The 25306-nt window shown below is 38.4% G+C and overlaps 1 protein-coding gene across 1 annotated transcript in view; it reads left to right on the plus strand.

Annotated features, from left to right (window-relative positions):
• The first annotated feature begins 2225 nt into the window (after nucleotides 1-2225).
• The window catches only part of alpl (alkaline phosphatase, biomineralization associated), a 29080-nt gene continuing 5999 nt past the window's right edge, over nucleotides 2226-25306 (plus strand). Inside the window, exons 1-9 of the mRNA XM_067431545.1 lie at nucleotides 2226-2338; nucleotides 14171-14296; nucleotides 14916-15035; nucleotides 19649-19764; nucleotides 20578-20752; nucleotides 22185-22360; nucleotides 23103-23243; nucleotides 23670-23739; nucleotides 23819-23953. Coding sequence (XP_067287646.1) covers nucleotides 14227-14296; nucleotides 14916-15035; nucleotides 19649-19764; nucleotides 20578-20752; nucleotides 22185-22360; nucleotides 23103-23243; nucleotides 23670-23739; nucleotides 23819-23953 — 1003 coding nt within the window. The 5' untranslated portion in view covers nucleotides 2226-2338; nucleotides 14171-14226. The remainder of the gene's footprint in view (nucleotides 2339-14170; nucleotides 14297-14915; nucleotides 15036-19648; nucleotides 19765-20577; nucleotides 20753-22184; nucleotides 22361-23102; nucleotides 23244-23669; nucleotides 23740-23818; nucleotides 23954-25306) is intronic.

The following is a 25306-nucleotide window of genomic DNA, read 5'->3' on the forward strand; positions in this document are numbered from 1 at the left end:
AAGGTATGTTTGGTGATACCCCTCTTAATATGATAATTAGATAATTATAATAACATAAATAATATTTTTTTCTTAAGGTTATTTTACCTTAAATACCCCCCCCCAAGGTAATTGCAACTTTTTTTTATCTCACAATTCTAACTCCCAACCCCTGCAATTAAGTCAGAATTGCATTAGCTAAAGTGGCAATTGCAAGTTTAAAGTCAAAATTGTGACAAACTACTCCCATACTTCCATAACTCCCATAAACTACTCCCATAACTCCCATACTCCCATAACCTCCCATACCCCCCCCCCTAAGGTAATTGTAACTTTTTATCTCACAATTCTAACTCCCAACCCCTGCAATTAAGTCTGAATTGCATTAGCTAAAGTGGCAATTGCAAGTTATAAAGTCAAAATTGTGTGACAAACTAAAGTCACAAATGGTAGTTTATATTAGAATATATCAGAGTCAGAATAGTGAGATGTAGGCCTAAACACTCAATTCTGAGAAGGAAGGAAAAAAAGTCAGAATCCCTTCAGAAGTGGACTTTAAAGGCCTAACTTGCAATTATGAAAGACATTAGAATTCCGAGATATAAAGTCAGAATAGCAAGCAAGATATATAGACCGAAGTCAAAATTGAGCGATTTAAAGACTTTATATCTTTTTATATCAATTTTATATCATGCAATTCCGAAATTAATTGCAGATGAGAAGTTGCAATTAGGCTACCTCTTTTTTTAATTCTGTGGCGGAAACAAGCTTCCATATTCACTACATGGCAGCTTCTTACCTTATAATAGGCTACTCAAATGTAGTTTGGCGCTCAGGAGTTAGGGTTCGGTTCACAACTTCACGCAAAAGGCAAAAACTTTTTAAGCAAAAACTCAAAAATTTGAGACGCAAAGTTGAACTTTTTTTTTTTTTTTTTTTTTTTTGAACACTGAGTTATAAAACGCCATGCGCTGGACTGCAAAATACCAGTGATCCGAAAACAAACAAACAAACAACAAAAAACAAACAATGGAAAGTAGCACAGTCGAATGGAAAAACGCATTCTGTAAACCTTATGCCAGTGAATTCTTTAATGAAGACCTCTGACGTCTTCAGCATCAAAACTAGAAGATTTGTTCACATAAATGATTCATTCACTAAGTAGCCTATGCTAAATGCCACTTAGAGGCCCTTTTTATGAAGGGATTATCTAGAAAAATACAGCTTTCCTGCCTAACCTATTTCAACCTGAGCGATTACAGTCTTAGCTATTATTGGTAATTCCGCAAAACCTTTCAGAAATGACCTCATCCATCACGTGCAAACATGATGTCAATCTTTAACTAAATTATCGCTAAAACTCCTCCCTAAAGTTATTAAGAGGTTTATGAGGATTTTGGAGTCTTTTCGCAGATGGAAATCACAGAGCAAATGACACAGGTCAATGGCCGATTAGTATGGGCCCTATCAATCTCAATGAGCGAGAGATTGTTCTCTGATGGGCAATCAAACGCATTGTTGCGTTCATAGTGACATCTTGTGGTTAGTCTGATCAGAATGTCGATAAAGAACTAGTAGAAAGGCAAGAGAAGAAAGCTTGTAGCAATGACACGGTAGCCCAATGTTAAACAGCCTCATACACATCATGAGCACACGAAAACTGAAACCTTAAGTGTTTTTTTAATATTATTTGAAGGAGTCTCTAGCGATCTTGTTGTTAGTAAGTAGCCTATATCTTACAGACTTGCGACTTTTTGCCTTAGGGAAACACTTATAATGAATTCTAGATAATGAGACACATGAGGATATGTTCCACATTTGTTGTTATTATTTTATTTTATTTTTTTCATTTTCAACCATATTCCCTGTAAGAATTTAAGTTTAATTTTGTTCTATTTTTATTTTATTTTATTTTCTACTCGCTCTGATAAAAACAGAATCGCCTTTAATAGATACAATTTTACACAAATGAGCGACACTGCAAACTGGCATGTCTTCTGCTTTGACAATATAGTTTGAAGCAAGTAAAGACATGCAGAAATGAAGGTGGAAAGATAGGATAATAAAACTCTAAATCTAATCATGTCCTAACTAGGCTACATGATGTTCTTCAACTCAAACTGCTTCTATCAACAGGAGGAGCTCGCGCTTCAGATAGCGCTATTTATTAATAGTGGACTCTCCGAGCCTGGGGTCTCTCGCTCTCTCTCTCTCTCTCTCTCTTTCTCTCTCTCTCTTTCTCTCTCCTGGGCTGGCGCTTTGTGTAGCGTTATAAAAGCTCGACTAGAGACCGGTTCGTGAACGTTAGTCCTCTGTGTTGCTGGAACCGCAGAAGTGCACGGATACACACAGCATAGGGGTGAGTAGGATCACTTTTAGCGCTGGTCATCTGCTGAATGACTCTGTTCATACACCGCCTCGTGTGACTGGGGTTCTAATTGCAACGCTGGGAAGAGTTGGAGAGTTGTGCTGGTATTCATTCAAACCAATCCAACAAGTTGCACATGTTGCATTGTGAATTATTTCAGTTTGTATAACGGTGAGTCGCTCTTCCCAACTTTAATGCAATTAAGCAATTCGGGAATCCCAATGGACTCTCTCCAGCGATGTTGGGAATGTTGATGTTTTTTCTGTTCTTTAAAGCGGTGATCTCGTTTTGGCTGCCAATGGCTACATTGTATATGTTCTGAAAAGATGAGAGGAGTAAACGCTTTTCCGTGCATCACAGCACACGAGACACTGGTACATTGTATATAGAGTGGCAGGGATCCAGGGAAAATAATTGTAACTGTAAAGACTTGGATTGTATGCATATAGACTGACAAAACAAGACAAAATATATGTCAGAGTAAGACAGAAGAAATGTACTCATTCTTGTTTGGTTGCATGCATCAATCAGGTAATAAAATACTTTTCTCGCACAAAAATATTCCTTTTAAGATTTAAATATTTGTTACAAATGTCATGTCTGGAATATGAAGACGCTTTTAGGCTTTCTCCATATGACATGAAAACGTGCATTAAAAAAAAAATTAAAAAAAATTATAAGTTAAAAATATGTGACATGTGAATCTTAAATGACCTTGACACCGTCCTGAAGGGGTCCTCTCTGTTTTACGGTGTCCTTGTCACATGGCTGAATAATGGCTTCCTGTATGTTGGTTACATCACTTTGATTTGGTGGTACGTTTTTAATTGTAGCCTATTAATACTATTAAAAGAAATAATGCAAAAAAATAAATAAATAATAATAATAATTCAGATACTTAACAAATGTTAATCAAAGAGGAAGTGTATTCAAGTAATTGTCTATATAAATTGCATTTTAATCTATTTATGAACAACGTAATAGTCTAATATCACAAAAAAATAGTGCATGTTGTTCAGTAAAGAAGGAAAAAAAAAACTACTGTGAGAGGTTACATAGGGAGAAATGCAAAATGCCGTAGAATATTTAAAAAAATATATATTTCACTTAAACTATTGTATATTGGATTATAAATTGTTTATTTATTAATGTATAAAAAATGTTTAATTTTAGGGCTTAATCTCACTTTTCTGTACAGTTTTACCCCGCAAAACCATTGCATTTCTTCCTAGCTGATCTGAACGATTGGACTTTCTGTTTCTATGAATCAATCCCATTTGGATCGAACAAAAGTCATCTAAAAATCAAGTAAGATCATGCTTGATGAAAACCCTGAAAAATGGGGATTTTAGTTCAAGTAGGATCTTATTTTTATTTTTATTTTTAGGATTCCAACAAGGATTCCTGGATTGATCAGTTCTAAAATATAATCAAAAAATCCATAAGCATCCCTTAGAATGTTTGGATGAGGGATCAAACAGTTGAGACAGCTATATGACTTTGAATTCCAGCCCTGTGCCTCACTATTGTCCTTCTCTGCTTTCTCATATTTGTGATTGTATGTTCCTAGAAAAAGATAAGACACGTTCTTGTGTTATCTTGTATAAATCACAGCAACAATTAGAAGAACCAAATAAAGAGCATATAGAAGACAATCTAACGCAAGTACAGGAATAACAGGTTTTGTTTTACAACGTCCTAAGTGCTTCCCAGACATAATATGAGTTTGTGAGCTTTTTATTGATCATGTGCCCAACTGATTTGTATGCAATGATACTAGATGTAACAATAGCACGAATAGAAAGCCCAGTGTAGCCTCAGTTTATATAAACGTGAAAACATCTTGTTTTCTGCTCTTCCTTAAAAGGATGTCGTTCAGAGAGACTCATCAGCATAATTAGATTAATTTGGTTTCGTCTTGTGTTTACCAAGTGTCGTGTTTACCAAGATGTACAGCCTAATAACATTCTCATGTCTGTGTTTGATGTTCTGTGATCGAATGGCCTCCAGGATGTTAGTAGGTGTTAAATGTAAATCCTGTAATATGATGTGATCTAATGTTCCTGTTTATTAGAGCGAGTTTTGGTTTAGCCTTCAGGGTTTTACTGGCATTAAAAAAAACATGTTCTGACAAAACAACATGCCACTCCAGATTAGACATGAAATTGCATGTCCTAGGCATTGATATACTTTTGTCACTAATGTTCCTTTCAAAATAACGTAAAGTCTCTATTTGTAAGATGAAGGGATGAAGGATGATTGTCTCCATTGGTAATAACACTAATCCTCATCCTCCTGAGCGCATACTTGTGGCGCTAATTCGGGCCAGTGTGTCGAAAGGATAGGTGGTTTTCTATGTTTCTTTTTTGGCTGCGCTTTCTTCCCAGAGAAGGATCTCTCTGCATTCGGATGCCATGAATCGAGAAGGAGTTTCTGTTTTGTTGACAACTTTGTTGTCCGGTTTGCTGTTCCTTTGTGTTTTGGCACTGCTGTGTTTCTTCACCTGCAGATTAGCTTCAAGAGTAGTACCAGTTGGAGCCCCACTGCGTTTTTGACAGAGCTTGTTTTGACCTCAAGACATGGTAAAAGTCTCTCTGCAACTGTGTGTGTGTGTGTGTGTGTGTGTGTGTGTGTGTGTGTGTGTGTGTGTGTGTGTGTGTGTGTATACGCTTAGAAGTTCACTGGTTCAAGTTGACATGCTATTGCTGGTGTGTCGATTATAACACAGGAAACTAATGCTGTAAATTACTTGCATTAGTGGTTGGCTCTTGGCCTCCTCTTGTTTTGTTGGGTTTTAAACTTTTATAATCAAATGCAAAAAGATTTGGACCAATATTAGGGAGATTTAAACAAACCACTTAAATGCCACATTCCTTAAATATCATGTAGTTACAGCTGTAATTAATCAATTTGTCGAGTTATATCTATATTTAAACCACTGACCTTTCCCATACACCTTAAATGGATAGTCTACCCAAAAATGAAAATATCACCCTCATGTTGATTTCTTTGTTCTGTTGAATGCAAAATAAGATATTTTGAACAATGATGGCAACCAAACTGTTTCTGGTTCCCCCATAGACTTCCATAGTATTTTTTTTCCCTTTTCATATCTATGGAAGTCAAATGGGACCAGAATTGTTTGGTTACCAACATTCTTCAAAATATCATCTTTAGTGTTCAGCGAAAGACTTGAAATTCATACATGTTTGGAACAACTTGAGGCTGAGTAAATGATGACAGAATTTTCACTTTTGGGTGAACTATCTTAACCCTCTTAATCATCACTCTTAACCTCATACTGACTCCTGATACAACACACTCCTACACAGATTACCTTTCGGCGTAATCTACGCTCACTCTCTCCCTCTTGCCTATCCATAATGGTTTCATCTTCACTCCCTCCACCTGCTCAGTTCTTAGTACTGGACACTAACAGTGCTACTGACACTCTTTGCTCCACTCTAACATCCTCCTTAGATAGTTTTTTCCCCCTTTCATCCAAACCAGCCCGCCCCACCCCATCTGCCCCCTGGCTGTCTGATGTTCTCCGTGAACATCGCTCTGGACTCAGGGCAGCAGAGAGGAAATGGCGGAAATCTAAAAACTATACTGACCTTACCTTGTATCAGTCTCTTCTCTCTTCTTTCTCTACAAATGTCTCCACGGCTAAAACAACACACTATCACAACAAAATCAACAATTGCTCTGACTCTCGCACACTCTTTAAAACTTTCTCCTCTCTCCTTTGTCCTCCTCATCCCCCTCCTTCATCAACTTTTACAGCTGATGACTTTGCATCATTTTTCACAAACAAAACATCTCTCATCAGCAACCAGTTCTCCTCACCACAAAATGAAACGCACATCTCAACAACTAACACGAACATGCTTCCATCCTTCTCTCCGCTCTTCGAGGCAGATATTTCTAAACTCATCCTTTCCAATCACCCTACTACCTGTCCACTTGATCCTATACCCACTCACCTCCTTCAGGCCATTCCTTCTTCAATCACTCCTGCACTCACTCACATTGTCAACACTTCTCTTCACACAGGAACCTTTCCCAAAGCATTTAAGCAGGCTCGGGTAACCCCACTGCTTAAGAAACCCTCTCTAAATCCAACACTTTTAGAAAACTACAGACCGGTATCCCTTCTGCCTTTCATTGCAAAGACACTTGAGCGAGTTGTGTTCAATCAACTCTCTTTGTTTCTTGAACAGAACAACCTCCTGGACAACAACCAATCCGGCTTCAAAAGCGGCCACTCGACTGAGACTGCCTTGCTCTCGGTAACTGAGGCACTGAGACTGGCAAAAGCAGCTTCCAAATCCTCAGTGCTCATCCTGCTGGATCTGTCTGCTGCTTTTGACACAGTTAACCACCAGATCCTCCTGTCAACACTTAATAAGACGGGGATCTCAGGATCTGCTCTCCAGTGGTTCAGGTCTTACCTCTCTGGTAGGTCCTACAGGGTGTCATGGAGAGGTGAAGTGTCTAATGCCTGGTTCAGACTACACGATATTAGCCCGAATTTGGCACGATCTGTTTGACGTAAGGTGTCGTAGGGATTCGTAAACGATAATGGACGTCGGGACGCAAGAATCGATCGTTTCATCTCGTATAGTGTGTCATAGTATACGACAACCGAATCCGCCTCTGCGATAGTTCACGACGTCACGACAGAAAGACTAGCATGTTTAATTTTTTTGCGGTCCTTCACGACGGGTTCTGTCACGTGTGACGCTGACCAACCGGAGCACAGACAGTTTTTGTACACAGCTTTCAAACAAGGCGAAATGCATGAGAGATGAAGGAGCGGCTAACTTTAGATGGAATTATACAATGGAGGAAAGGTTCGTGGAGTTGTGGCAACAGTACTCCTGCCTGTATGATGTGTCATCGACGGACTACCACAACCAAATAAGAAAAATGCTGGCGAACGATACAGGAAGCACTTCAGGAACCCGGTGAGTAACTGGGAGTTACTGGAATGTAAGCTTAATAGATGTTTTACAAATACGTTGTGGTGGCAAGCTTTTACTACTGGCTAATAACTAAATATTTAATATAAAAAGAACAATATTTTACCTCAAGTTCTCTTTGGAGGATTGACAGGCCAAAATGTCCTCTTCCAGCAAGTCAGGAACATGTCCTTTGTTGGGTTTCCTTTTTATTTTTGCGCTTTTCTAAACATAAAACAGCCAAAACACGCTGCTTCAGGCATCGTTTGTTTACGCTCTTGTTTCTTAAAGTTGATGACATCACGCACGCTGTGACAACAAGCGATGATTCGTCGAGTAGCAACGTGTAGTCTGACATGTTTCTAGTCCAGGACACGACAAGATTTTAGGAGTAAAAATCGCATAATCTGACACAGTAACTATCGTAACAGACAAAAATATCTTGTAGTTTGAACCAGGCATAAGTCACATCATCTAGCTACTGGGGTTCCCCAGGGCTCAGTGCTTGGACCACTTATTTTCTACATCTACATGTCATCATTAGGCTCTGTCATTCAGAAACACGGCTTCTCCTATCACTGCTATGCTGATGACACTCAACTCTACTTCTCATTTCAACCAGATGATCCTACAGTCAGTGTTCGTATCGCTGCCTGTCTGACAGACATTTCTGACTGGATGAAGGAGCATCAGCTTCAACTCAATCTTGCAAAGACAGAATTACTTGTTGTCTCAACCAACCCAGCACTTCATCAAAATTTCTCCATTCAGCTTGGTTCATCGACCATGACTCCATCCGGCAGCCAGGAACCTTGGAGTTGTGATTGATGACCATTTAAACTTCACTGACCACATTACTGCAACAGCCCGGTCCTGCAGATTTGCCTTATACAACATTAGAAAGATTAGACACTTCCTATCAGAACAGGCTGCACAACTCCTGGTTCAAGCTCTTGTTCTCTCCAGACTGGACTATTGTAATGCTCTTCTGGCTGGGCTTCCAGCATGCACTATCAAACCCTTGCAGCTGATCCAGAATGCAGCGGCGAGAGTGGTCTTTAATGAGCCGAAGAGAGCGCATGTTACGCCTCTCTTCTGCACTGGTTGCCAATGGCTGCTCGCATCAAATTCAAGGCACTGGTTCTCGCCTACAAAACAATCACTGGCTCTGCACCAATATACCTAAACTCGCTTGTTCAGACTTACGCACCCTCCAGAATAGGGCTGGGCGATAAAACGATAACGATAATTATCACGATATAATTTTCCTCGATAAAACGATAACAACAGGTCGATAAATTCTCGATATAATACTTACGCGCTATGCGTAATGCTGCGCATGCGTATTGCAGACCGGGCGTCTGGGTGCTGCACGCGGTAATGTTTACAGTCTGTGGCTGACAGGCTTGGAGGATTGGAGATAAGTGGAGAGATAAAAATGAGCAATAATGAAGAAAATGCAGCGCTCACGGCCAGCTCGGAGGACACAGATATCGTTGACAAGTTAGTTTGCTCAACTTCAGTGGTTTGGAGATATTTTAGCGATCCCATCCGACATAAAACAGAGCGACGTGCGTGGACTGCTTATCATAGGTTCACGTTCACCACACAGAATTTAATTATTAAATTATCTTGTTTCTTCAAAGTCCTTCCATATAACATGCAGCCCAACACAGCGGTGAATCTACATTAACTACATTCACACACCGGCTTATTACCTTGTTAGCTGTAGTGGGTGACTTATTTACAACAGGCTAACGTTACCAAACTATAATCACTAAAACATCGGACTTGTACATCGCTATCATAATTGTTTGTCTTTGGTGATGTATTAATGACTCCGCATCGCCTGTATCAAAAGAGAAATAATGTCATCTGGTGTTTAAAATGAATAAAATAGACTAGACAGCCCTTACTGAAGATCCACAAATACTGAACTTTTCTCTCTCCCGTAGGGCTGGGCGATATGGCCCCAAAAAAAAATCCCCGATTTTTTCACCAAAATTTCGATTTACGATTTAAAACGATTTTTTTCCCCTCCTACTTAAAATCAGTCTGCAGATGACAAAGAAATTGTTCAAAACAAGTTTGAACTTTATTTTGTTTAGGTAAAATTAAATATTTGCAGCTTGGTAGAAGTGCCACCTGGGGTGCAAAACTTTCAGCATGTGAATAACCCCCGACTATTCCACAGTATAAATGGGCACCATATCTTTTGCAATATACAGTATACATATCAAAGGTTTATGAATTGATATGCAGATAAAATTAACTTTTATTAACAACAGTAATGTGCAAAAAAAGTATAGGGAAAATTTAAATGTAGCCTAATGCTCTTATTAAATATAGATTAGCATTGTTCTTCAATAGTCTCACACTGAACTGATCGACAGCTTCAGTGATTATTAAAGGAGCTCTTTACTTTACTGCAATTTAGTCACAATTTTAAGAAAAGTTTAGTTTTTCCTGAGACTGTGACTTCGTACTTTCCATACATTAGGGAGTGAAAATTGCTAATAAATCAATAAGTGCTCTTCTGCTGGTTATAGTGGTGGGCATTTCATATCTTTTTTAAAATAAAAATGCTACAAAATAGATTACACATTTAAAAAAATAAACTAAAAAAAACATTCGACTATTTCTTTCACAAGACCCCTTTAAACTTTTAGTTTTAAAAACCATCACATTAAAAATAACATTACAATCGGATATCTAGAGCTTTGAAGTGCTGGAAATAAGTGTGAAGCTCTTGAAAACCATTGGAAAGTGCTTGAATTTCAATCTCAAAAGGTTGTACGAATCCTGAGATAAATAATGACAACAACAACATTAAATCCATGTGGTTTTACTACAGTACAATCGTGGTAAATGTTGGTGTTTTGTGACTGAAACCCCTGACCTTCGCTCAGCTCTGTTTGATCTGATATCTGTGGTTTATAACAGAATTCTGCGCCGACCGTTTCCACTAGATCACAGTAGCGATGGTGTGTTGATTTAAACGGTCTCTCACTGGATCACCAGCGCTGTGTATCGTGTCTGTCACGAGATTGGCCCGTGTGTGAGCTCGCGCTGCGTTCGTGTCAGCGCAGCTTTAAATGAGTATAGCGCCTACCGCGGTTCCGTTCAGATTTCAAACACACTTTGCAGCGGGGTATTGTTAATTGTTCTGTGAAAAACTGAACCAATTACGAATGACACGGTATGTTGTTAGACGCGATCCTTGTTGTTTGTGTACCTCTGTGGCAAACGCGCGCGGGGAGGGCTGAGCCATTACGGGAGCTCAGAGGGGAGCGTCGGCGGATTTGAAAGAGAAAACCGATTTTCATTCACAAAAATCGTCGTAAACTAAAAACTCGAATTAATTCATAAAATCGATTTATCGCCCAGCCCGACCAGCCCACTGTCGGTGAGGTGTGTTTGTGTATGTGTGTGTGTCGGTGAGATGCACGGTGGACCAATCCACTGTGAGGCAAGAGAAGGGGCCTCAAAATGTTTCTTAAAACGCTTTTTTTTGACCGATTGCGTTCTTAGTGTTTTACTTAGACAATTAAATATATAAACGCTCAATATTGCATTATTTGTTCTGTTTCAGCTGCGAAAATCGTTCACAGCAGAACCGCAACGCGTCTCACAACAACGTGTGTAAATGAACGATTCATTGTTTGAATGAATCGTTTGAATGAACGACTCAATGACTCGCTCATTAAGACGGCCACCTGCTGCCACCTACTGGTGGTTTAATTTGATCTTTAAACATACTTTCCAACATGTCTTATTTGTCTATTCAAAACTACAAATCTCAAAACATTATTTAATGCTGTTGTAATTTTTCAGTGTAAATTATTTAATTTGATTGGTAACAGCCCTTATAGTGTTTTATTTTAATTAAATGTATTGATCAAAATTACAAATATAAAATGAAACATGAAGCTTAGCCTATAGTTAATAAGATTAAGGGAAAATGCTCTTTATAAAAGGTGAAAATATCACAAATTTCAAATGATTCAATAAAAATAAAAACCACAAATATGCAGATTTAAATATGTCAAAGCTGATTGAACACTGGTGAGAATATTGCTTCAGAATAAATTATATTTACAACACACACACACACACACACACACACACACACACACACACACACAAACACACACACACTTTTCCGGACAAGCTAATTTTTTACTTGGACAAGCTTGAACGATGTACTTGTTCCAAGGACAAGCACATGAACATGCTTAATGTCAAGCCCTGTATAATGATATATTATTGATATATAGTGTTGAGTAAAAAAATGCTGGCCACAGTTAAGATTTTAATAAATAAATCTACCTCAGTTTAAATAAATTGTTCACTTGTTTGGGAAGTGTTTGTCATGTTTTGACAATAAAGGATAGTTTAAAACTACAGCTAACTGTCTGTTTTCTACATATTTCACTCATGAGCAAAAATATGCCTTTAAACTTTAAAGAAATAAAGATTTTACATTTATCGTGATATTTATCGATATCGACTGATATGCTAAATTATATCGTGATAATTTTTTTGGGCCATATCGCCCAGCCCTACTCCAGAAGCTTGCGTTCTGTGAGTGAGCGACGCCTCGTGGTTCCATCCCAAAGAGGCATGAAATCGCTCTCACAGACATTTTCCTGGACCGTTCCCACCTGGTGGAATGACCCGCCGATCTCAATTCGTGCTGCCGTGTCTGTAGCCATTTTTAAAAAACATCTTAAGACACATCTTTTCCAATTGCACCTGACCAATAAAGAATTGCACTTCACTATCCATTAAATATTGTTTGTTTGTCAAAAAAATGTAATACATTTGTTTGTGTACTGTGCTTAATTAACTGAGACTTCTTACAGTTCTTACAGGTTGTTGACCTTGTTTGTTTCGTTGCTTCTATTGCTCTCCCCTTTTTGTAAGTCGCTTTGGATAAAAGCGTCTGCTAAATGATTAAATGTAAATGTAAACTTAACCATACCGTGAAACCTGTCACTAACTTTACCTGTATACCACCTCAATAGCAGCAAAAGTGTTTTGCAATACAACTTGAACATAATAAGGTGTACCTAACAACTTTAGTTTAAGACAACTAATATAAAGTTTCAACAAAGCAGTAATGTAAACTAAGAAAATATATATGCATTTCAATACTGTATATCCCTTGTGTGATACCCAGAAATGTTTAATATTCCGATCTAATATGATTTCTGACCAGTAAGGTTGCCAGAATAATAATCATACACTCTTTGTTATTAGGCCAGAGCCCAGAGGAGAACTGGCACCCCGACTGAGCCTGGTCTCTTCCCAGGTTTATTATTGCCCTTACATGCCCTGATGGAGTTTTGGTTCCTTGCCTAGCCTTTGGCTTGCCTTGCTCAGTTGGAGACACAATTTCGATACTGACTAAATATCCAAATAAAATTAATTTATTAGCAAGCAAGCAAGCAACTTTATTTATATAGCACATTTTTAAACAACAGCCGTCTTAATTAATTGTATAAACTATAATACTGTTCTGCCAACATTGTCACTATATGATAAATTAAAATAAGGATAACATCACCGTTTTCTCCAGTACGACTGTTCAGCCGAAACAAACTTTGTTGCAATTTTGTCCTGTTTAAAGGAAGTGTATGTAAGATTGTGGCCAAAACTGGTACTGCAATCTCTTTCAAATGACTGTAGAGCAGCGTATCCCCTCTCCCCCTCCCCCCTGACCCGAGGTTGCCAGATAGGCTGAAGCTGTGGTAACTAGAGCAGAGCTGGCAACCCGGATGCTGAAACACTACTGGCTTCGTGATTGGCTGATAAGTGGAGCTTCAGGCCAAAACACATGTCAAGATCCACATCAATTGACGCTGCAACAACAACTTTTAAATTACAATATCCTGGCCGGACTGCTGTTGTCAGTGAAGTATTTGAAATTAATTTCTTGATTTGAAATTAATTAATTAACATGATTGATTTCTTAATGTATAGTGACATATCAGGGCCATTTTATGATTAACTGAAATACATTTCTTACATACAGTTCCTCTAACACTGTGAAGCTGCTTTGAAACAATTGTCATTGTAATAGCACTATATGAATAAAGTTGACTTGACTTGACTATACGTGACTAGCAAAATGCCTTTTTTTCCCCAATTTTACAAATGTTAAGACAAAGTGGTCAAAGCTCGGGCATGGGTTTAATTGAACGTATTCCTTTGATGCTGATTGATGGTTTCTGCACAATGACTAAAGATTCCATTAAAAGGATGTGAAGTAGGCTGAAGTATCGTGTGTTCGTAATAGAAACCTTGCGGTCCTGTGCCTTGGAACAGAGGTGTCCAGTTAATCAGCTTTGTCATGCCTATTAAAGCACTGTGTGCAATAGCACCCAATCCCATTAAAGTGACCTTGACTAAAGAGTAGAAGACAGAGAGGTTTAATACTAATGCAGCCATATGACGTTTTCAGGTGTGAACTTTTAGGTAGCTACTCAAATGTTCAAATATGCCACTAAATCATTGTTTGTATCAGATTTTGTGACATACATCCCCAGCTGAATTTGTTTGTCCTCTTATTTGGGTTGTGTTCACATATTATGATAAGACTATGATGGGGAAAAAACAAGCCGTGGGATGGTAAATAGTTGTTTTCTGTGCTTAACGGTGAAGTGTGTCATTTCTGCGACACTGTAGTGACACCATAACGGCAACAATAATGATGGTTTTCAAATCAAGTAGGTCTATAATAGCTGGAGAAAGGTAGCCCTGCCCCAAACTCACACCATTGGTTGTGCCAAATTATTATGTTAGACTGCTCAAAACAATACATATTAACATTTGACATTAACTTTTTTCACTGCAGATCTTAGAGGCTTCTGGCATCTTTGGAACGCAAGTCATTCTGGAAACAGTATCAAAATGAAGGTCGCTGCACTCCTTATCATCGGTTGCCTGGTTTGGGATGGTTTGGCAAAGCCTGAGTTTCCAGGTCAGTTAAGTTGCTTTTTGCTTTTATTAGATAGTGTAATGACATACTTTTTCTCCGCAATGATAAGCATTTTGTCATGAACAAGAGACTAATGCACCTTATAGAAGTAGTGCTAAATAACAGGAATGAGCACCCCTGCCCTATAGTTTGCTTGTAGTGTCTTTGATATTGATATAATGGAGACATAATGTCAGATGAGTGCTTCTTCATAAACGGTCTAACACCATCTTAGACCACTGAAGGTTTAATAGTCTTCTTTTCGACCTTGCTCCAAGCATGGGCATAGAATAAAACTAATTTCAAATGTATGTTGGCTATAAAAAGATTGGACTCTCAGGTCAGATGGTCCCAGATATGTTCATTTACATGATTGTGGGTTTAAGAAGCTTATGTAGACAGAAGAAAATATGCCTAAAATATAAATTCAGTTGCTGTTCTTGTCCAACATTTGTTAAATTCAGCTCTGTTTAGTTTAGAGAGATAGCATACTCATCATCTCTAAATTGAGACTTTCATCTAGAAGGCCATTATCATTATCTTGTTTTGAAGAAGCATCTTTGCAGGATGTGTGTTATAATTTGTGGGCAAACATGTAAACATGTTTTCTTACGGCTTGTAGAACAAGAGAAGGACCCTGATTTCTGGAAGGGCTGGGCTCAGAACTCACTAAAAACTGCTTTGACCCTTCAAGAGCTCAACAAGAACGTTGCAAAGAACGTCATCCTTTTTCTTGGTGATGGTAAGTCACGCCATTTGTGGATCCTGATTTTTACCATGAGATAGTTGTCTGGTTATAGTATGGACAGTAAGTCAATTGTAATTTCTATTCATTCAAACAATGTCAATCCTCTTTGCATTTTACCTCCAACCAAGCCTTGAAAACTGTTTGTGCAATACCAGGTCTAACAAGGAAGGATCTCTTTTCCCGCCAACATTTAATATATATATATATATATATATATATATATATATATATATATATATATATATATATATATATATATATATATATATATATATATCAAAAGAAAGAAAAGACCCTCTAATTTTCCATGTATTTTTTTTTATCAACACATGAATATGAGTAAGTTTAATAAAAAACAACATTATGAGAAAAAAAGCGGAGAAAATTACGTTTGTCAAAGACTACATCTGGATCGGATTTAGAACGATAATCAAAACACAGATGGAGTAAATCGAGTTCATCAACACCCCTAATGCTTGCACAGTCCTGTAGCTCATCGTGGGTTGACATTTCATTAACTATCATTAGGCAGTTTTGATTTATATGCTGTTTAAAATTGATGATTGGGTTATTTTACATATGCATAGGATTACATACGAGATCGCTGGTTTCTGCTTCTCTTTCGCATGTGCTTTGATCAGGAAAGGAGTACTCTTTCAGAAGATGCGTAATAGCACACCCTAGCATATTACTACATATGAAAATTCTGTGTTTGGCGGCAAGTGCCTTCTCACAAATAACGGAAAATTCTGTGTTTGGCAGGGAAAGAGTTAACATGGGCAATGATGGGAAACCATATTAACCAAAGTCAACCCTGTGGATCTTTACCATGATTCATTTGTTTGGTTATAGCATGAACAGTAAATTGAAATCAATTATAATTTCTGTTCATTCAAACAATATCAATCTACTTTGCTTGTTATTAGTTTTTTCAACCAAGCTATTTTGTGTAACAAAAATAGTTAAATATTTTTAAAAGCACTGTATCACCCTGCTTTAAAATTAACATGGCCAGTGGTGGTTAAGCCATTTAACAACAGTCAATGGCAGGGCAACCGTCTGAACATCATGCTTTTTTTGGCCAAACATAAAAGCACAGTGGTTATCAAAGTGAGCTTGGACATCAAAAGGAAGAAAGGATGGGAAGGAAGGAAGAAAGCATCCAATATTATGTAAAGAATTTGGTTTATTGTGCACCACACCCCTGTGAAAACAAAGATGATAAAAAACACCAGTTTACCAAAACCATCTTATGAAACCTCGGTTCAAATACTGTCATGTAGATTTATTTCAGTGCTCACAAAACACACAAAAAAACAAAAAACACATACCAGCTACAAAAAGGATGATTTCACATACAGGATTTTCTAGAAGCCACTGCTGAAATCGAGATACAAGAAGATTTGGATCAGTTGACCTGTTGGTTAATGCATTAAGATTATTAAAATGACAATGTATCTGATGGTTTTCTTGGAGGTCAGCCAACCAAGTTCAGAAAAGAAGTTTATATATGATAGAGTCAAGATAATTTGATGTTAAGTAACCAGGCTGACAGATACGATGAGTTTATTTAAGGATTGACTGATTTAAATGGTAACTGATTTGTATGACACATTAAAAGGATTGACACACTGTGTTCATTTACAGAACAGATTAAAAGAGCCATTTGTTGAAGAATTGGTCTACACTGTTAGCATTGTTATGAGCCCGCTAGGACAGCTCGGTAAAAAAAAATGTCTTGTCATTATTTTGCAGTACGCAGAATCTAATCAAATTCAAATTTGTACTGCAAACACGGATAAAATATGACTTAATTTGCTGATTGACTGTGAAAATGCTGGCAAGCTTGATCATGGGGTTTAGTCAATATTGTTCCATGTTTAAATCAGAAATGGATTACTCAACCCTGTGAGGTTATAGAATGCTTTTCAAGTTTTAGATTTATTGAAGATTGGAATATATTTTTCATAAGATGACGAGGTAAATTGATTATGTATTTGCGTGAACATTTAGAGTACTCAAATTTAATTGCTTTTTTATTTATTTCAGTGTACTGCAGGTACAGTTTCAATTATAAAGTTGCAACTTAAGCCAAAAGCCTCATTTCATGCATTAACACAGTGCAGTAAGCTAATTACCTTTTGTCTAATATTTCATAATTTCAATGTTTTACATCACTAAGTTTGTAGAGAAACTTAGTGATCTCTTTGCAATGTGATTGTGCTACAGTTTTGAACAGTTCTGCAAGCTTGAGACTTTTAAGTGTACTCTAATTTGGCTTGTGTAACAATGGTGACAAAGACGAGGAAAGATGAGGATCTACATGCTGCAAAAGTATATTAAAGAAAAACATTAACAAAGACAATCCAAACAAGGAGTTGGAACAGAATTCTGACCAGGAACAATAATGAAAAATGCATGTCAACTACTCAAAAAACAACACAAAAAAAACAGACTAAAACAACAATGACAAGCAAACAAGAAACACCTGAAGAACTAATTAGGGTTGCTATGGTAACAAACCAAGGGAACACAAAACGGAAATCATGACGGAGCCCCCCCTTTAAGGAGTGGATTCCAGAAACTCCACACATAGGGGAAAAAAAATTCCAGAAAGGCGATGGAGCGGAGGCAGAATGGGGGAGGTCGCCAGGGCGGAAAAGGCTGTGCAGGTCGCCAGGCCAAGTCTTAAGCCAAGATGCCCGCTACACCTGAGTCTTCAGCTAGCGTGGCCACCACACCAGAACCTCCAGCCATCACGGATGCTATGCCAGAGCCTACAGCTGCTATGGGCATAGTCCTCTGAGTTTGCATGGGCCATGGCTATATTGTGCCTGCGTGTGCCGGTGGGCTCCGGCCCCTGACCAGAGTCCAGTGATGGCTCCAGCCCCTGACACCACTCCAGAGCATGCACCAGATATGCCCTGGCTACCTGCCAAGCTGGCTCTTTCCTGGCCACCTGCCAAGCCTGTGCCACCCTGGCCACTTGTCTAACCAGGCCGCTTGCCAAGCCGGCTCCACCCTGGCTGCCTGCTCCACCCTTGGTAATTTCTCACCCTGCTCCATCCTGGCTGCCTTCCAAGCCGGCTCCACCCTGAAAGCCTGCTCCGCCCAGGCCACTTGCCAAGCCTGTGCCACCCTGGCCATCTGACACCTCTCCAGAGCATGCACTGTCCTGGCTGCCTGTCCAAGCCGGCTCCGCCCTGGCCATCTGCTCAGCCTGCTTTGCCCTGGTCACCTGTGCTGCCTCCATCCCTAGTCCTTCCTCCACTCCATGAACCTGGCCCTCCGCCCCACCCTGAGTTTCGCCTCCACTCCACCTCCCTTCTGGATGTCTTGTTTTTAAGGGGTTATGTCATGATTAGGGCTGTGTTGAAAAAATTGATTCACCAATTCTGAATCGATTTTCATATTAATTTCTAAAGATCGTTCCGTAACTCAGAGGATCGATTTAATACATTTTCCCCGTGAATTTTAATTTGCCGCGTCATTGAATTCACACATGCGCGCAAGGTGGAAGGACATTAATACAACGTACATGGCAGCTTTGAAAACTCCAGAACCGCCGCGGACAGAGAATACTAGAGTAGGTAAACAAACTCAAGCCGAAGCTCTCGTCACTATACCGCCGCCGCCGTGCTGAAGAAGCGCCGCGGATAGACCGAGTTTTCCTCGCTCTTCCTCTTCTCTCGTTACCGCGGCGGACAGAGAATACTAGAGTAAGGTAGACGAGTAAACTCGGGCTGCTGGATATGTCAAGAACGCGGCTTACGTCACAGCCGTTCTCACTGCAGCGCGCGCTTAGTGCCAAGGAAGTTGTAATGGCTGCCTTGTCATGACAGCACGCGCTCGCTGACAAGAGCACTCTGGAAGGGGGATTGTTCTTTACAACCATCAATACTCCATTAATTTGCAGTTGAATTTCTCTAATAATAGTATCAATATGTTGCATAACTACAGTCCTGTAATATTCAGGTAACAGCTGGAAAAAATGCTTTCTTTAAAAACACTCTAAATCTCAAAGATCGGATCGGATCAGATCGGATCGAATAATGATAATCGATTCAAGATCTTGAAAATCGTAATCGAATCGATTCTTGAAATTTGAATCGAAATTTGTGTTATACACAAAGGGAATAAAAACATCATCAAAGTAGTCCACATGTGATTTCAGTTAGTTAGTTAGAATCTCTTGAAGCTTTGAAAATACATTTTGGTCCAAAAATAACAAAAACGACAACTTTATTTAGCATTGTCTTCTCTTCCGCGTTTGTTTTCGAACCTCAAAGATTCAAAACGGTCTTGAATCAGCGTATTGATTCATGATTCGGATCGCGTGTCAAACTGCTGAAATCACGTGACAATGGCGATATGAATCATGAATCAATATTCATAATTCATGACTGTTTGAATCTTTATTTGAGGTTTGGAAACAAATGCGGGTTATTAAGTGAAAAGTGGGATTTGGAAAGTTTCTGGAAATCTACTGGACATTTTCATCCCCTTTGCAACCACGGTCAGACCATGCTATTCATGATAGATGGTGCTTGAAGGAAAGTATATATTGTTAAAAAATAGTGTTACCATGGCAACATTTGTTGTTATAGGTATGGGTGTATCTACGATCACAGCAGCACGGATTCTAAAGGGTCAAATGAGTGGACATAGTGGCGAGGAAACACAACTGGAGATGGACAAATTCCCCTATGTTGCCCTCTCTAAGGTACATCCCTTGTGTTGTAATCCCATCATGCCATTCCTTTGTGTTTATAATCCATGCATTTGCTCACCCCGGGTCACAGAGAACAGCTTCAAATCATAGTTTGATTTCTCTATCCGCCACAGTTCTGGGACAATGATTCTCACATAGTTCATTTTATCACAGATGTTAATCATTATTAAAAGTGAGGATGGTGAAAGATGGTCAGTTATTAATTATCTCCTAGATTCTTTAAGCTATTTTTCTTTTTGACTTCGTTGAAAATGTTTCACTTAGCCCAATAAATTATTATAAGGATTTTTATAAAGCAAACATAAGAATAACTTTTATAATGTTAGTGATAATTCAAGATGAACACCTGCTGGACTGAATAAATGTAGGTTTACATTATTGTCAATAGTATATATATATATATATATATATATATATATATATATATATATATATATATATATATTAGTATCAAATATTGTATATCAGGCTCTTGAGGAACATTTATTTGTACATCCCTAATTTAAAAAAAAAACAAAACACTTTAATAAATTATTCCATAAAAATAAAAAATAAAAGATTCTTAGTATTATTTCATATGTCACAATTTACAGGGCAAAATTATGATGATAATACAATTATGATTTTTTTTTTTTATTATATACAAAAATGCAAATGTTTTAAGACTATTGGACTAATCATTGTAGATTTTTATAATCGTGCTAAATGCTTAATAATGCTGAGTTAACGGTTATAAAACTACACTAAGTGCTCTTAAAAAAATAATCCCTGCAGCTATTCAAATTATACATGTTTTTCCCCCAGACATATAACACCAATGCTCAGGTACCAGACAGCGCTGGCACTGCCACGGCATATCTGTGTGGGGTCAAAGCCAATGAGGGTACAGTTGGAGTGAGCGCAGCAGCTGTAAGATCCCAATGCAACACCACTCGGGGGAACGAGGTCACCTCCATTCTTAAATGGGCCAAAGATGCAGGTGAGATGCTCTTTTGAATCCTCTCATACAGCAGCTATAATGCCCCGCTGTCTCATCTTCTATTGTAATTAGAATATAGATGGGATATTTGTTTCTGGGCACATTTTTTTTGTTGTTGCCAGCAATCCATTAACTTATTTTTGCATGAGAGAAACAAAGGTGACACTGGCACAAAAACAGGTTGAGCCGATAAAGGATTGAGGAAAGTAGAAAGAAACGTCCTTATCTGAAGTAAAGGAATAAATGAGAAGAGTGACAGTTTGACTGATGAGCGCAGCACGCAGGCGGCTTTCTCATATTTTATTCTCATGTTGAAAATAAAAACAAATGAAGCGTTTTATAAGACGGAAGTCCTCTACTGAACGTAGAGGTGAATGTAGCCAAGTGGAATTTGCACAACATGACCAGAATAAACATTTTAAAATCCAGCTGAGCGGTTTAAAAGGCGGACGGTCTAATCAGTGTCAAACCGATAACCTGACCTGATCTGAGTACAGGGGAAATGCTCTCTCTCACTTGGGTGCTTATGTTCTGAGAATGCATTAAAATGGTGTACCATACAAAAGCTTGACCGCAGCCAGACAACAAGACTTAAATCAAGCTGTTTCCTTGTCCAGTACAGCATTTTGTAAGCCTGACGTGGTCATACTCAATTGTAGTCAGAATATGAGTCTGATACTGCTCCATTGGGCTGTGATTATGGGGCGTGTTTCAGCCGAACCAGGAAAGACCTCAATTGGATAGACCGACAACCAATCAGAGCAATGAAACGACACATTGTCAAATGTCAACAGAGCTCAACTGCACTGTGTTGCCAAGTCCGCGTTTTTTTCCGCTGGTTGTTTTCTATGTCCACGGGTTAAAGCGCCTATTATGTGATATTTTTTTACGGACAACCATAATTCTTCCAATGTTTCATCACCTGACTGATTTATATGGTAAAATCAATGTCATCGTTACTGTCTTTACAGTGTGTACATTTACTTTTCTTTAGGAAGCCTCTGGAGCTAAATTCAGTCATGGTAATGGGGATTTACTTCTGAAACGCGGTAGACCAATCACAACAGACTGGGCCATCTGGCCAATCAGGGCAGAGTATCTTGCGAAAAGGAGGGATTTAGAGATTCTGATTAATCCGTCGAGTTGTTTGAGAATAATTGAAAAATGTGGTGATACGCAGTGTGTATTATGAGAAAAATAAAGGTTTTTATTTTAATTTTTTTACCTTTGATGCATGCATGTAAACCTGTTGAGACCTCCAAAACAAAATTAGGAACCTTTAAAATGGCATAATAGGTGCACTTTAAATATTCGTCATTTAATCAGATAGACAAGGAAATATATATAATCAACTAGAATATATATAGTAATAAACATGTCCCATGGGCATGCCCCTACATGAACAACAGTTGTAACCTGTATTTTTTCCCAGGCAAATCAGTGGGAATCGTCACAACAACACGAGTGAACCATGCCACTCCGAGTGCCTCGTATGCCCACTGTGTAGACCGGGACTGGTATTCAGACGGGGACATGCCAGCTGAAGCACTGCAGAGTGGATGCAAAGACATTGCAAGACAACTCTTTGAAAATATCCCTGACATTAATGTGAGTTCTCTCATGATTTCCCCCCCAGTCTTATAAATTGTTTTTATATAGTGTTGTGTTGGGTCATTAAATATCCGGTTCTGCTAACATCGTGTTTCTTTGCCTAGTTTGATACCAACATAGTATATTTGTTGATATATTAAGATATAGTGAGGTCTAAAATTCTGAGACCACTAGTTCTGTTTAGCATTTTTACTTAAATATTTTACTTACAATTACTATCAGTAGTAGTAATAATAATAATAATAACAACAATACATATTTAAACTAATAATCTATTAAAAACAATAAAAAATAAATACAATTATTAAAATAATATTTATAGATTATAATTATTATTATTATTAAGCATGTATTATATAATTTAATAATACATATTTAAAACATTTACTTTAAAATTATTATTGTTTTTAATAATATAATTATAATATTATAAATATAACATACATTATATATATATATTAGTAACATTAATATTATTGTTATTAATATTATTATGAATACTAATTATAATAAACATTATTATTAATATTATTGTTAATAATAGTAGTAGTAAATATTTAAAAAAATATTTAAGCTATTAATTATACTAAATTACGAATTATTTTATCTGCATAGCTATAAAAAGTGCAGAATATTAAGTATTTGTACTTTACTAACTGGTTTAAACTGGATTGTCTGTTAGACTTTACTTTGTACAATAAATGTGATGTTTCTCTTTTGTTTCATTTTGGATGGGTAGGTGATTATGGGGGGTGGGCGGAGAAATATGTACCCCAAAAACACATCAGATGTGGAATACCCAGGAGACAAGAAACACAACGGTACACGCAAAGATGGCAGGAACCTTGTGGGGGAGTGGATTGACAAAGTGAAGGATAAGGTGAAAAATGAAACGAGGGAAAAGCAGGGCACTTCATTCCATCTTTTCATTTACAATGTCATGTTCAATTCAGTTCAGGAAAAAAATGCTTCCACTTTATGCCTTTGCTGACAAATCTCTTTTTCATTTTCTCTCTGTGTTTGCCCTACTCTGGCAGTGTATTTGCGCATTTTGATGATGCCCTCTTTATTGACTTTCCCGAATCTGATCTGATGCTCTTGGGCCCTCTAAAGCAGGCTTTACAGCTGTGCAGTTAATAACAAATGAAGACTATTTGTACTTGTTGTGGAACTGTATTACAGAGATTTGGTTGCACGATATTGGATCATAGGGGTGTTATACTTTCTATAAAGCTTCAAAATATAAGAGGGTACGGCCGTTTCTCTAATCTATTGGTTGTTTCTCTCTTAACCTTTGTATAATCAGAGAGGTCACTATGTTTGGAACAAGAAGGATCTCCTTTCCCTGAATCCAAATAATGTGGATTATCTTCTGGGTGAGTTTTATAAACATTCGGGTTATTTGATCTTCTTGAGACAATGCTTTACTGAATTCTTGTTCTATTTGCGCTGCAGGTCTGTTTGAGCCGGCAGACCTGGCTTATGAGCTTGAGAGAAACAAAGAAACTGACCCTTCCCTCACTGAGATGGTAGACATGGCCATTAAGATCCTCAAAAAAAATGAACACGGGTTCTATTTGCTTGTGGAAGGTAAACAGATAATGTACATAACTGTTCATTAAACAGCAGATGTGCAATGAGAGGTCATTTCAACATCAAATTAAATTATTTTTTATTATTTGGTATTTCTTAGTTCTTAGTTCTGGAGACTAATATAAACTTACATAATAACTAATAACTAAAAACTAATATACACATATACTTACACCAATCAGGCATATCATTATGACCACTGACAGGTGGAGTGAATATTTCTGATCATCTCTTCATCACGGCACTGTTAGTGGGATATATTTTGCGCAGCAAGTGAACATTTTGTCCTCAAAGCTGATGTGCTGAAGCAGGAAAAATGGACAAGCATACGGATTTGAGTGAGTTTGACAAGGGCCAAATTGTGATGGCTAGACGACTGGGTCAGAGCATCTCCAAAACTGCAGGGGTGTTACCAAAAGTGTTTCAAGGAAGAAACAGTGGTGAACCGGTGACAGGGTCATGGCCAAGGTTCATTGATGCACGTGGGAAGCAAATGCTGGCCCGTGTTGTCAGATCAAACAGACGAGCTGCTGTAGCTCAAATTTCTCAAGAAGTTAATGCTGGTTTTAATAGAAAGGTGTCAGAATACACAGTACATCGCAGTTTGGTGCGAATGGGGCTGCATAGCCGCAGACTGGTCAGGGTGACCATGCCAACCCCTGTCCACAACTGAAAGCGCCAACAGTGGGCACGTGAGCATTAGAACTGGACCACAGATATTTTACATCACGTGGCTGGCCGGGAGCATGTGCGTCACTTACCTGGGGAACACGTGGCACCAGGATGCACAATGGGAACAAGGCAAGCCAGTGGAGGCAGTGTGATGCTTTGGGCAATGTTCTGCTGGCAAACTTTGGGTCCTGCCATTCATGTTGATGTTACTTTGACACATACCACCTACCTAAGCGGTCGTTGCAGACCATGTACACCAGGGCTATTCAAATCTTGCCCTGGAGGGCCAATGCGCTGCAGAGTTTAGCTCCAACCCTAATCAAACACACCTGAACATGCTAATCAATGTCTTCAGCATCGTTAGAAAATCACAGGTGGTGTGTTTGATCAGGGTTGGAGCTAAACTCTGCAGCACATTGGCCCTCCAGGGCAAGATTTGAATAGCCTTGTATGTACACTCTTTCATGGAAATCGTATTCCCTGGAGACTGTGGCCTCTTTCAGCTGGATAATGCGCCCTGCCGCAAAGCAAAAATGGTTCAGAAATTGTTTGAGGAGCACAACGAGTTTGAGGTGTTGACTTGGTCTCCTAATTTCCCAGATCTCAATCCAATCAAGCATCTGTGGGATGTGCTGAACAAACAAGTCTGATCCACGTAGGCCCCACCTCGCAACTTAC

This window comes from Pseudorasbora parva, chromosome 22 (assembly GCF_024679245.1).
Source record: "Pseudorasbora parva isolate DD20220531a chromosome 22, ASM2467924v1, whole genome shotgun sequence".
NCBI lineage: Eukaryota > Metazoa > Chordata > Actinopteri > Cypriniformes > Gobionidae > Pseudorasbora > Pseudorasbora parva.